The sequence below is a fragment of the Falco cherrug genome, chromosome Z, assembly GCF_023634085.1.
Source record: "Falco cherrug isolate bFalChe1 chromosome Z, bFalChe1.pri, whole genome shotgun sequence".
Taxonomy (NCBI): domain Eukaryota; kingdom Metazoa; phylum Chordata; class Aves; order Falconiformes; family Falconidae; genus Falco; species Falco cherrug.
Window position 1 is genome coordinate 53,874,620 of NC_073720.1, and position 13,707 is coordinate 53,888,326.

The following is a 13,707-nucleotide window of genomic DNA, read 5'->3' on the forward strand; positions in this document are numbered from 1 at the left end:
TTTACCCTCATGTAAGGGTCTGCTTGGTGTCTAGAGCAGCACAGGGTCTGGCCTGTAGCTTTGAATGGAATCAATGAAATGAGAGTGCAGATTTCTTTAAGGTTTCAGAGTTTCCTCTCTGCTGTTTTCCACTCCTGCTTTTCATAAGACCAAACTGATGCAGGAACTCTAAATTTCTACATATGAGAAGAGTTACCTACCTTATTTCAATTCACATTTTGGTTTCTAAAAGGTGCAAGTTTTGCTTTTGTGCCAGACATTACATAGCACAAAGAGCTTGGGCGCAGGGGTGAGGAAGATATGCAAGACGTCTTAAAACACAGGCTTGGGTTTGCATTCAAAACATAGGTATGTAATAAAACCTGTATTTGATTAGACTACTGAAAACTCATGACTAGACATAAAATCTCCTTTGTCATACTAATTTGAATTCTTAATTATTTTCTGGAAATTGACAAAGTTTTCAAGCTATGCCAAAGGAGTGATTCATGCCTTCTATGGCTTTCTGAATGCACTAAGAAAGAATATTAAATATTAAATGTCCTTGATGATGCTAGGATTCTGAGGCATGATAAGAGCTGTCGCTTTTGTTATTGTTGGAATTTTTGCACTTATAATACTGTGTTGCTTATCTACTTTAAACAGGAAACATATCAATTCTACTAACCTGAGCATAATCAGGCTGCATGTAGACATGACTAGAGCTGAACAAACCAATGTAATTGAATTAATATCTTGATTTAGGATAAGGTAGATTAAATTCATTATTTAGGGGTATTTGCAGAAAGCTGCTAAGCAAACCAGCTCTTGTGCTGAAATCATTTTCTGTGAGCAAAATTCTGAAGCTTGCAGATTCTGAATGTGTAACTACTGTAAGATGTACTTTACAAATCTAAGCCAGTAATATGTCAATGTCCTACCATTAATACCCATTTATTTAATGATACAGAAATTCTTCCATGCGGTAGGCTGTCTCTATGTCTTTGACTTCTTCCTTTTTTTTCTAATAAAAAACCCTATTGAATATACATATGCTAGGGAGTTACTTTATGAAAAAGTCCATGTGTAGTTGAGATTTTGCATTCAACACTTCAAAGTGAAGTAAAGTTTGACGCATTAAGTTTTAAACAACAGCAGCTGGGAATATGTGCAGGTACAAAAATAGTTCTGTCTTCACAAAAAATGAAAAGTACAGTAAGTAGTGTCAAGATTTTTCTGAATAACAGGTATGTTGTTGGGATCATCTTCAGGAAGGGCCTTGGGTCATGGTTTCACTGCACAAAGTCTTTGGTGGGAGGACAAGGTCAAGGATTTTTTTCCTCTGGAACATGGCCCTGTCCCCATTTTTCCAGCTTAAATACGTTTATGGGCCCAGACTAGGAATTAGCTGATAGGCTTACCCATTAAAAAAGAATCTTAAAATAAATTCTTTTCAAGTCAGAAATCAGTTCTTTTATCCAGTTGAGAGCCTGGCCACATGAACAACATTACTGAATTAGCGCAGGTGACAGAACAGCGGGAGCAAAAAGAAGGGGAGGACAGGGAAAAGGATGATATTGCAGCCAAACTGCTTATCATGAAACCACAGCACTAGACTCCAAAATACCTTTTCAGTTCCTGAATTAGGCTCTGATTCAAAAAGGCACTTAGATATATGATGTAGCCCATCTCTAATCAGGAAGACATTTCACCACTTCTTTAACTCCATGCACATTTAAGTACTTTGTTAACCAGGGGTCAAAGCAGGAGGGATAATTCCTTGATTCAGGGCTTTCGGGGCCTTTACTCAAGTTATCAGTGTCCAGTGACTCCTCCAGCAGCAGCAGTACTGTGGATATGAAGGCTGGCCGGCACAAAATCCTGCTTAGCCATGTGCAAAGTAGCAGTGTTGCCACTGTCCCATCAACAGCCTGAGGAATTTCCTCCATCTAAATAAAGCTGCTCAGATGCAGATGCACAGATGCATTTGAGCACTAAAGTGGGTGGGAGTTAATGAGCAAGCCTGGGCCCTCTGACTACAATTCTGCCCCAGCTCACTGCTTCACTGTGAAAACAAATAATCGCAATTACCCAGCAGGTCTCCTGCAGACTCCAGTGATGGGGTGAAGATGGTGCCAGATCTGAAAAAAAACCTACAAGAAAACAAAAAAACAAAACCCAGAAAACTGCACATGGTCTTTCTTCTGTTGCTTCTGCCCTCAGGCAGGATTGCCTAGCTGGGCACATTACATGTCTTTGCATCTCTTAAACGCTCCTTTACCACATCAGAGCTAATTGTCATTAGCCTGAACAGTGGCAGGGCTCATCCCAGTTTTGTGACTGAGCGGAGGCTGAGGGAATGAGTCAGTGCCATTGATGAAAACCCCTGACAATCATGGTTTGATGTTAGATTTCTGTGTCTCGTGTAGTGCCACTAGCTCTGCTTTTGATTAGGATGAAAGAAACTCAGTGCCTCACATTTCACTTGAAGATGAAAAGACTCAGAAAACCTTTTGGTTCCCCTGAAACAACAGCCTCTTTTATGGCAGTTTTCAGTTTCAATTACTGACTGTAGCTATTTAAAGTATAAACATCACTTGAAACGGCTATTGTAGTTGTGTTATTTTTTTAAATCACTGTTTCTGCAAGCCACAACTATTGGACTTACAGAAAGCATGTTCCTGGTGTAAGTAAATGTGCATGTGTGATGTCAATACAGAAAACGCTGCCACAGAGGCAACTTCAGCTCTCCCAAATATTTTCACAAGCACTCAAGTTTGTATTCTGCACTCCAGACATTTTGCAAGAAATGTACTAGTGTGAGGATCTGGCTTCTGACACACCTGCATGGGCAGTGCAATAATTCCAGTATAATTTTCTTGGCTTGAGGGTACAGGAATGGCTTGGATACAGCCTCCTCATGTCCCTTCTCCTGTATTGACTGAGGGCAGGGAGTCTTCCCACAGCAGCCCTCTTACACCAAATGAATTAATCACACCAATAATTCTGCTGACATTGATGTATTTATCCTTGTGCCCAAGGCTGAATATGTGCTTAAGGGTTTGTATTTTTACTGGCCATATTTTCCTGCACTTTCTTACTGTCTTGATGTTCCTTCTCCTCAGTCACACATGGCTGCAAGTGACCAGAGGGTTTAAAAAATATAAATGGGGAAAAAGTGGTGGGAATGGTCAGAGACATACAAACAGCACTAACACACATATCCTGTTTGCTTTCCATCAGGTAAAAAAAGGGATATGTGTGTGTGTATGTGACATCCTGTCCCATTTTAACATTTGCAGTTGCAGTGACAGAACCAGTATAGAAGCAAAATGAATTTTTCTCCTTGTGCCATTTGAGCTGAGAGATGATGGTTTTAGTGAAGGCTTTTGGAAGGACTCAAGGGGACAGAGTGCTGGCATCAATCCAAACGGATTAAGGAGGGGAGGTTGATGAAACAGTAAAAGGAGGAATAAATGAATCGTTTGCACTATGTGTGATAGCCCACTTTTCCCACACCATGACTGCTGGCAGTGATGTCGCTTATTGGGATTGCTCACTTGCTTTGGATCGCCCTCAGCCCCCGTCTTTAAATAGTGCGCTTATTTAATTTGAAGAAAGTGCCTGCAATCAATAAAAAGAGATCCTTTTACCTTCCTCATCAATCTCTTGTTAATGAACATGCACTTTTTTTTTCTTTTAAGGTTCTTGGTTTCAATGCTTTTAATTTCTCAGTGCATGGAAAAAAAGGGAGTGCAATCAAACACATCATGGAGCAGCTGATGCCCCATATTGCTGCGTGCTTCTTTCTGAAGAATTTCTATATTCTTCAAGAAAAGCAGTGGTCTAGGGGGAGATCACTTGGCCTGCACTGATGTCTGGTCCTCTGAGCATTCTTCTTAAGCTGTGATCCAGGACAGCCATGAATAACCACTTGTGAAGACATACTTTGCTTTCCTAATGTCCCAGTAGCTACAAGAAAGTAGGCAATTCTTAGAGAACCTTTTTGCGGACTACTGGGACTGTATTTAAAGCAGATGGATGTTTGAAATCCAACGGCTTCCACGAGAATGACTCACCAAGCCTGATTTCCAAAACCTTCAGCAGATTTGGGTCTGGTTATGGCATGACTGAAGGGTCAGCTGAGTTAAATGGTAGTTGCTGCTCTAATTTGCAGGATGTTGTCAGTAGAGATCACACATCTATTTAAGCTTCATTTACATCTTCATGGCTGACCAGAGAGAGCAGTCCTTTGCAGTTTGGTAATATAAAATAAACTTCATTTTAGCATCTGTAAAAATGGTGGAACAGATAAAGCTTATTCATCCTCATCACAGGCTGGAGGTTCATGCTGACTTTGAATTTGTGTCTCTCCTTGAGTCTTTTGGGAGTGGAACTTAGCAAAATAACACTTGATTCTTTGCAAAAACACTCCACAAAATAAAATTACAGTTTTGTGAGCCTCTGAGTTTCAACCTGTCACTTATGGCAAAAGTCCAAATCTCAGTCACAGATTAGCTTCATTACTGTAGAATCAAACTACTTTTTTCCTCTAAGCCAAAGAGACCCAAACCACATAATAATCAGAAACAAATCTTGGCACAAAGACTTAACCTAATTACAAACAGGCAAGTAATTTTCTTCCTTATCCTTCTATATTGCCTACCAATGGGCTACCCTAGTAAAACTGTGTTACCTCCAAGGTCATGTTTCCTCTTGTTTTCTTCCAAGGTCTCCCTTTCTATTAACCAGTTGCTGGCTCTTTTCCAAGGCACTCATCTCCTCCAGCCTGGGCCAGAACCCATGTTTAAGCACAGCATGCCAGTGCTAGCATGTCACTACAGAAAGGCAAGTGGTTCAAAAGCACAGCTGCAGGAAGGTATTTCTGCATTGCTTTGGGGGAGGGTAGCAGAAAGGACCCACAAAACCAGTGAATTGTACCTTCAGTTTACAATCATGTCTTCAGACCCAAAGCAAGAGACCATGAGCCTTTACAGCAGCCACAAGAGCTGGCATGGAAGGCAGTACGCTCCCTTACCAACCCGGCCACAGTGAAGAGCATGGGGTTGCAATTTTGCCTGAAAGGTCCCTAGAGGAGCCAGCCCTTTGCGGTGTGGGGCTGCAGCATCACGGGCAGGCAGCATCCCGGCCCTGGCGTGGGCCGCGTGTGCGGCGGGGGCAGGGAAGCAGCCTGGCCGCCAGCGCTGCCTTCCTCCCTTGCTGGCCGGGCAGTAAGGGCAGCCGCCAGGCACCTCCGAGGGCAGGGTGCCGCCCTGCTCCTCTCGCCGCAAGCCCCAGCACCCTGCAGCTCCAGCTGGGGTGGGAGCGTGAAGCAGCTGTGCAGGCTTCCGTGGGGAGGGGGACGTGAGGAGGAGGAGATGTGAGTAGTGCTGAAGCAGGCAGACTGGGCGCCAGGTCTGGAGGTGCCGCGGGGGAAGGGACACGCAGCAGAGGAGGGTACTGCAGCCTGGAAGGGAGCCAGGTCCCACAGAGATGCTGCGGCCGCGGAGGCGGCGGGAGGGGCTGGAGGTGGCTGCCAGTCGGGAGGAGATGGTGCAGGCAGGCTGGGCCCTTGCCAGTGGAGGAGAGCGTGAAAAACAAGGGAGGTAGCAGAAGCTATCCTAGCTCCTTTTAGCCAGGAGGGCTCGTGGAGGGGGAAGCAAGCAAGACCCCTTTGGCAGAGTGCTTCCCCAGTCCCTGCAAGCTCACCGCCCCTCCGGCAGCAGGGTCAGAAGGGGGATGATGCCTCCACATGCAGGGAAGCGCCTGCAAGCGTCCCCACCAAGCTCCTGGGACAAGAGGCTCTGAGGTTTCACGGGGCACTGCGCATGCAGAGATGGTCTGAACGGGCAGTAACTCATTCCTCGGTCCAGCTATGTAGCATTGCGCATAATTGCTCTAACTTCATGGCAACCCTTGTAAGGAAGGTGCATTTCTGTTCACCTCAGCACCAGAAAGATGTGAGCAAAGCAGAAACATAATTTAAAGAACAGTTACTGTGGATAGGCTGGAGATTAGTGAAGATTACAGGGCAATATTGAACACAGGTAGTTTGCCTGGAAAGCCATTGCAGAGAAGATGTGGACAGGTCGGTGGATTAAACACAAACTCAGAGCAGCTTCAGCAGGGAAAATTGTCTTACTGGAAATAGAAAGGTTGAAAAATTAGACATGGATAAAGAAGGCAAGGCAAGACACTTTTAAAAATTTGTGCCAAGCACTCAGATGCTGCAGTATCTCATCTGTGCAATGAAAATATTCCCAGCTGGTTCTCAACTTGCACTCTGCTTTGAAGAGCGATGATTCAGCTTCACACCTGAGAGGCAACTTGTGTGTGCTAAACTATGTCTGGGTTTCCCAGATTTATCAGTTAATCTAATAAATTATACATCCTTTCCCTAGAATCCTTGCTTATTTTTACCCACAGACCACCACAGCTGTCATGGCAATCTGGCTGTGTTGCTACTGCTGTTTGAAGTAGGGTTTGAGATACCTGAAAGAGGCTGCACTCATGCAGAATATTACCAGCTCAGGAGCACAACTGCTTTGTAATAAGAGGAGCCATGTATGTAAATATGCAATGCAAGCTGTTCGTTCTGTCTGAGGTTACTGATCACATCATTAACCTGAGGACCAGACACTTCAGTGGTAATGTAGATTAGATTGTATGATGATTTATCTTTTTACATTCTTCCAGGGAGTGTGATTGCTGGTTGTGCTTTAAGGTTAATTCTCCGCACCCTTGAATGTAGTAGCATTGTGATTACTTCTGTTGGCTACTACTACAGCCTCACAGGAAGCTTTGTGATCAGACAAACATCAGTTAGCCCTTGACATGAGAGTCTGTGAAAACATTATGGAATTCACTGAGATTTTGATAAACCTTTTTTATGTGAATGTTACCAAAGTTTCTGTGGAAGTCGGGGCAGGGTGGGGGAGCTGGAGGAAGGGGGAGGAGATGGGCAGAAACAGACATCTTTTTCGTCTCTACTGAAAGTATATAACTACAAAGTAAATTACCTTTCAGACACCTAATGACAGTACCAGCAAAAATTATTTCAGAGCATCTTGCAGCACTTGATTCTTTGTTTCCCTATGCATCCTGCAGCCATTTATACTAAGGAGAAAGGGACATTCATGCTGCCAAATTTTGAATGCAAATCTTGTCACAAAGTCCAAGGAACTGGAAATTGTGCTAAAAGACCCTCTCCTTTTATATATATGTCTGTTTTTGTTACATAGGCCTACTTTTCTGTGGGAGGCAAAAGAGACTGGCAATAGAGCTGGTTCTAATCCTACTTTCATTATGTTAACTGGATTGTTGATTTATCCCTGAATTACAGTGCACTGGAGGAAATGGGAGTTAATGCTAGGTATTGGTGGAGGTGAGGAATGACAGGCAAATTTAAGAACAAAGTGGAAGTCTTGTTAATAATTAAATAAAATAATATATATAATATCAAAGAATTTTAAGTCTGAAGGGGAGTAAGGATATATGCTAGCAGCATACAAGCTCTTAAAAAGTATGTTCAGGAGCTGGCTTTAGCGTGAAGCCCTGCTTTTTTTTGTTTTGGAGGGTTTTGGAAAGGAGGTTAGAAAGTAGAAAATGAAAAAAAAAATATGCAAACCTCTTTGCAATGACTTGAATGCAAATTTGCCAGAGGTGGGAATGTTTTTTGGTTTGGGTTTTGTTGGGTTTTGGGGTTTTTTCTTCCTTTGCTAGACCCAAGATGCATGTTAGCACTATTCCTAGCAAACAAAACTTACTCAGGGGCTTGGAAAGAAAATCTGTCTCTAGGTGTCAGGCAGGGAGAAACTGCTGCTGGAAAGCAGTCTTCCCCCGGGAGAGATCGGGTATCAGACTGAGCGAGCCCAGGCCAGCCCAAAGAGCTCCCACCGACACCCGGTCCCCGCCGCAGGACCGTGCCATCGATGGCCGCCGCCTCCGGCCGCGCTCGGGCTGGAGAGAGGGAGCGGGCGGACGCGCAACTCCTGCCTGCTCCCTCCCTTTGATTTGATGGCCTTTATTCCTCCTAATTGGATAAAATAGGAAGTCACTGACAGTCCTGCGTTGCTGGGTGTACTGATTTCCCTCAGACCAGCCCTGCAGAGGGCGGGGGGTGGGGTAGGGAAGGAAGGATCGAGTCTGTACAACAGGGAAACAGGCTGCGAGGGGGCTGGGGGAGCGGGGCGGGGGGTGGGGGGGTGGGCTGGGGGGGTGGGGGGGAAGGAGGAAAGTGAATGAGCGCTCAAGAAGGACAAAGAGGGAGGGGAGAGAAAGGGAGTTACCACCGTCTTGGCATCGCTGTTCCTTTCAAACCTCTGTGTAATGATATTGTTTGCAGTGATGCTCAGACAGCGAGCACCTGCTGCTCTGTAATGATTCAGCCTCTTTCAGCCGCCGCTGTAACACGACAGGATGCTGCTGCTACTGTCACTTCTACCGCTGCCGCTGTTGTTACAGATTTTGCTTTTGCTCCTTCTACCGCATGACAATTGTTTTCCTCGTCTAAGCAGATACCAGCCTCAGATGCTCAAGGTGAGAGTCTTGCCTTTCGCTCTGGGCTACTGGTTCACTTAATCTGGTCAATTTGTTTGGTGTTTGTGGTTTTCTTTCTCTCATCACCCTCCTTCCCCTGTTTTGTTTTGTTGTGCTTGCTTTTGGGGGGATGTTTCTTCCCTCCCACAGAAGAGCTGGAATTGCTTGAGAGGCGTTTAAGGAATATAAGTGGCTGGCAAACAGAAGCTGAGTAATTGCAAGGCTACTCTTGCTTCAGAGAGGCAGAGAGAGTGACAGAGGGCTCTGGGGCAGGGGGGGCAGGGGGGGGTGTCTAATTTTTCCTGTGTGTTACTCCTCTCCCCGTTTGGATGATGTTGCTGAGCTTGGACCTTTTGTTGACTCCCACTCTGTGATTTTTGCAGAGCACTGTGACTATTACTACCATCTCTTTTTGTCTGTGTCTCACAGTAATGGACTGTGATAGAGTTAAGGCCTTTTGGAGGTGAGCTGTTTGAGAGCTGATGCTTAAACATGTCTGAAGTAGCTGCTGACACTTTCCCCAGCCCCTCAGCTCAGCTGAGCCCTGATACATCCCTTGAAGGGCTCCCGGCTGAGGAGAACATGCCGGGCACCCAAAGAGAGGACAGGAGGGTCAAGGGGATAGCAGGCCTTGCCGCAACCTGCTGTGTGTGCCTGGAGGCAGAGCGACTGAAGGGCTGCCTCAACTCTGAAAAGATCTGCATCGCCCCTATCCTGGCTTGCCTGCTCAGCCTTTGCCTCTGCATTGCTGGCCTCAAGTGGGTCTTTGTGGACAAGATTTTTGAGTATGACTCTCCCACCCACCTTGACCCTGGGAGGATAGGACAAGACCAAAAGAGCGCTGTGGATCCTACAGCTCTGTCTGCCTGGGTGCCTTCGGAGGTGTATGCCTCAGCCTTCCCTGTACCTAGCCCCAAGAGCAAGGCTGAAGTGACAGTGCAAAGTGACAGCTCGCTCCTGCCCTCCAAACCGTTCCTCCAGCCTTCTCTGTATAACCGCATCCTAGATGTTGGGTTCTTGTCCTCTGCCGCACCTTCGCTGTCACCACCTGCCCTGGAGCCTACCACAGCGTCTCAGGCGCAAGCAACAGAAACCAATCTCCAAACTGCTCCAAAACTTTGTAAGTAGAAGCTATGTGTTTCTTTGTTTTCCCCTTCCACAAAAGAAAAAAAAAAAAAAAGCCACTTAACTGTTCTGCAGCTGTCCTCAAGGAAGATGTGATTGGCATGCAAAGCTTAAATGTGCTAAGATGGCTATAGCATGGGTTACCTTCTGAGGAGAGCACCTAGGGGCCTCTGAACTTAGAACTAAGGTATGTACAGCAAGCAAGAGGGCTTTTCATTTGGGACCTTTGTAAAGTGCCAGCACCAACCTTTTCTCTGCATCCACTTGTAGGGAACTATGTTATTTACTTCAAGGGTTTATCTGATAGCTATTCCACATGGTCTGTCAGCATATTTTTCTTATAAATTTGATTTGTGTCCTGTGCTGGATCTTCCGTGTTCATTTTCTTTGCCTTGCCTGCAGAGCACTTCTGCAACCTCCTTACTGAAGTCTGTTGCTGGCAAACAACCCTATCATCCTCCTGAAACACTCAGGAAGAACAGTGGGGAGAAAGCGACAGTGTATTTGAAGCAGTTAGAGACTGGGAATTATTAATTTATCAGCTAGCTTATGATCTTTCCCTTTCTCTTAAGAGCATAGCACACATTTCTCTGCATCTTTTCCCTGCTCTAGGAGCTGATTCTTGCTGAACCTGTTTCTCAGACATTGCCGCATAGACTTTTGTGGGGCATTTCAGGAAAGCATTTTTGCAAGTGCAGGAGGGATCAGTTCCCAAGTTAGTCTTTGCTCATCCTTAAAGCAAAAAATACCCAAGGTACCTGTATTATTTTCTCACTAGTGATCATAAAGCATCAAAATACTGCATTGCTGAAGTGTAATTTCTTTGACATTCATCATTTTAACCCATCAAATCTGGCACAGATCAAGCCAGCAATTCCTGAGCTGTGTAACTCTAGTACAAGAGAAGGGAGCATGCCGTTGTGTCAAGAGCACAGGGCTGAGGTTTCTTTTGGAAATCTGCAGTGACCAGAATGAGGAACAGTGTTCCTTGCAAATTGCTTTGCAGGACCCCATCTCATTTATTCTCCCTCATGCCTTCACTGTAATGCCACAGGATGGTCACCTTGTAGGTGGCACATACTGGATGTCACCCTGGAGCCCTGAAATGACCAGAAGTTTGCTACTAAGTTTAGCTCCACCAGGACTGGACTCAGTATAGATATGTGGGAATTGGATTAGGTTTACATTTTGGGCCGGCCACCTTGCCGTGAAAATGAGCATAACTGCAGTGATTTCAGTGGCAATCCTTTCAGCTGAGACTCAGTCCTGAACAGCAATTCCAGAATCACTGAAAGAAAATCATAAGCATTCCTATGAAAACCTTGCTGCCTTTGGCTTAGATAATGGGTGACAACCAGTCTTTGGATTAGAAGTAATTTGTCTGATGGAAAGCGACTAATAGAGAGATACTGCTGCACAGTTAAATGACAGGGGGCTTTGTCTGTGGTAGGTAAGACATTACTTGAATTATTGGGTCACTTAACCACCTTTGAAGTTATATAGAACCATATTAAGTGATTTTTTTTATTATTGCTGATGCAGAAAATATTTTTATAGTGTAAATATATTGTGTTATTAAAAATATAACAGCACTTTTTACTTTATAAAGTGACCAGGGACCACCATCCAGTCAAAATGGCCTCTTTCATGTGAGATGGAGAAGTAACCAAAAGATAGTTATTCCAGGACAACACCACTCATTCTCTTGAATTTCCACATGTGAAGCAAACCTTTATCAATGACATGCTAACTTCATCTATGAAGTAAATGAAAGAGGGGGAAAAAAGAATCTTTGGAGCAGTCACTGACAAAAAGCCATTATGTGCATTCAGATCTGCTCACATCTGGGAAATAAATGGTTGTCCAGAAATTAGGCGATTGTGTTTAGTTGTTGGGTTTTTTTTACTGTTGCCTTAATTTTCTGAAGATAAATGTGCTTTAAGTCATCGTAGACTTCCAGATACAGACTGAAAGGAGAGGAAGAACTGGCAGTAGGTCAGGTTTGGGTTGCTCTGAGGGAGAAAGTTGTGTAGACAGTATTCTGACTGTGACACATAATTCTGACTATGGTAAGGGGCTGGAGTTCCCTGCAAAGAAAAATCAGAAAATATAGCTGGAAAAGTACAAAAAGTAGCAAAAAATCTGCCTAAAAATTCAAGCAGGCATGAAAAGAACTTTTTGGACAGCTCTAAAAGCACTGTCTTGGGGTTTTTGGAACAGCTGCATTTCAAACACATCATTGTTTTATGTAGAGCAAGATTTGTTGGAGAGGATGACAGATTGCATCAGCGATTTTATTTTTTTTTTATGAATGCCTTTGACAGTTATAAAATTCTCACATAGCTTGGAAAGTAGAATCTGCAAACTGGATTGTCCCTTCTTTTGCCTCTCAGTGTCCTTTTTTTAATTTCAGGCAGAGTGAGGTAACTTGTTCCCAGAAAGCCCCTTCTGTGCTGATATTTTTTTTTTTCCAGTGCAGAAATAAAAATGAATTGACCTATCTCATATTCTGTGGTTGATGCATTGTTTCTGAACCAAGCCCTTCAATGAGTTTCCAAATCCTTTTCTCTTCTTCTCCTCTCTTGTCTGTCTTACTCAGCATATTCCCCTTAAAGCTGTATCCTTCAAGGTCATAGTCTGCAGAGAGCTAATTGATTCTTCTTTCTCCTGGAGCCTGGGAGAGAAAGCAGGAGAGAGACAATCCTAGTAATTGTGTCTGGTGCATTAGATTCAAGACTTGTCTCACTCTTATTACTATACTTTCCCCTTTATCAGTAAAGAAATAATCTCTTCTTTTCAGTTTGGTTTATGTTTTGTACAGTAATATCATTTCTCATTTGCTGAAACAGAAGGGAAAACTAACTGTTCTAAAGCATTCCCATATTTAGAGAGAGTGTCAATCTTAGCATAATTACAACAGAGAAGATTTCATTACAAGTGGCATATAATAGTACAGAGTAACCTACAATCTCCCTCTCTCTGAGAGGACATGCAGATTATAGAAGCGTCAGCACAGTTTAGAGCCAAATTTTACTTCTTCCTACACCATCACCTTTACAGAACTGTGTTTCTGTAATAACTGCATCTGTACCTCTGAAAAGCAAGCACTCCCGTCCTTACAGGTCTTCCCACTTCCCTTCTCTTTCTGTTTAAGCAGATTTCCCACAAAAGATCCATGCGGGGTTGCCTTTCTGGAGTTACAGCTCTGCCAAAGGATTGCAGCACTCCTGCATTTTGGCTCTGCCCTCAAGCAGAGGTGCCTGAGCCCTTGGCTTTGGGATCATGGCTCTTCTGATTTGGTGAAGTGCCACAAGGCAAGCAAAAAGCAGGAGACAGACCACAGCACAAGGACTCTGCTGGAGTGGGTTTCCCTGTGAGCAGAGCAAAAGTCCCAGCAGAGAGCAGGGTCCAGAGGATGCACTTCCCTGGCAGCACATCCACACTGCCTCTCTGTCCTTTTCACTTGTGGCTTCCCTGGCCACCTCAGGTGCCGTGCGCTGACAAACCACCTGCACACCTTGTGCCATACTGGTGGCGAACGGATGGCTAGCAAGCATGTCTGCATCTCCCTGCCTTTGTGCCCACCAAGCTGTGATGGCCATAACATTCAGAGTTGAGTGGGTGGGTGCAGCACCAGACCTGTGCATGCCCCTTGGGGGCAGGCAGGGCTCCCTTCTGCCTCACTGGTGCTGGCCATCACCTGGAAAATGTGGCAAAGCAGAGAAAGGTCTGTGCAGTGTTGTCAGCCACCCCTGACTGGGACTGCTCTCTTGTGTTTCTGATTTCTGCTGCCACTTCAGGTGTGCTGGGTCAGCACCAGCAAAGGCTGCTGCTTTCTCACCCTCAGTGGAAAAAGTGTTAAAAGAGTGCCTCTGAGGAATGCTAGTGAGTGTTTACCTAGGAAAAGGTCTCAGCTCCTCTCCAAAGTTATCCAGGCAAAATGGTTGTATTTATTGTGTCTTTTTAGAGGTAGGGATGGGGGGAAATGGAAAGAAAACTAGCCTGTCCCTTCTTTTGGTATCATGCTATAAATATTCCTTGCTATTTCCCTCTGCATCTTTCACT

The 13,707-nt window shown here is 44.6% G+C and overlaps 2 protein-coding genes across 3 annotated transcripts in view; both read left to right on the plus strand.

The window, feature by feature from the left end:
• Positions 1-8,230: 8,230 nt before the first annotated feature.
• LOC129734772 (uncharacterized) lies at positions 8,231-8,559 on the plus strand. The gene has a single exon (XM_055699834.1). The coding sequence runs from the start codon at positions 8,398-8,400 to the stop codon at positions 8,557-8,559; it is 162 nt and encodes a 53-aa protein (XP_055555809.1). The 5' UTR covers positions 8,231-8,397.
• Positions 8,560-8,758: 199 nt separating this feature from the next.
• NRG1 (neuregulin 1) overlaps positions 8,759-13,707 on the plus strand; it is a 109,639-nt gene continuing 104,690 nt past the window's right edge. For both annotated transcript variants that reach the window (XM_055699833.1, XM_005446871.4), the window contains exon 1: positions 8,759-9,637. In XM_055699833.1, the coding sequence (XP_055555808.1) occupies positions 9,010-9,637 (628 nt within the window). In that variant the 5' untranslated portion in view covers positions 8,759-9,009. The remainder of the gene's footprint in view (positions 9,638-13,707) is intronic.

What these genes read in the sequence shown, in the direction of transcription:
- LOC129734772 (XM_055699834.1), top strand. Translation starts at nt 8,398, where the DNA reads ATGCTGCTGCTACTGTCACTTCTACCGCTGCCGCTGTTGTTACAGATT.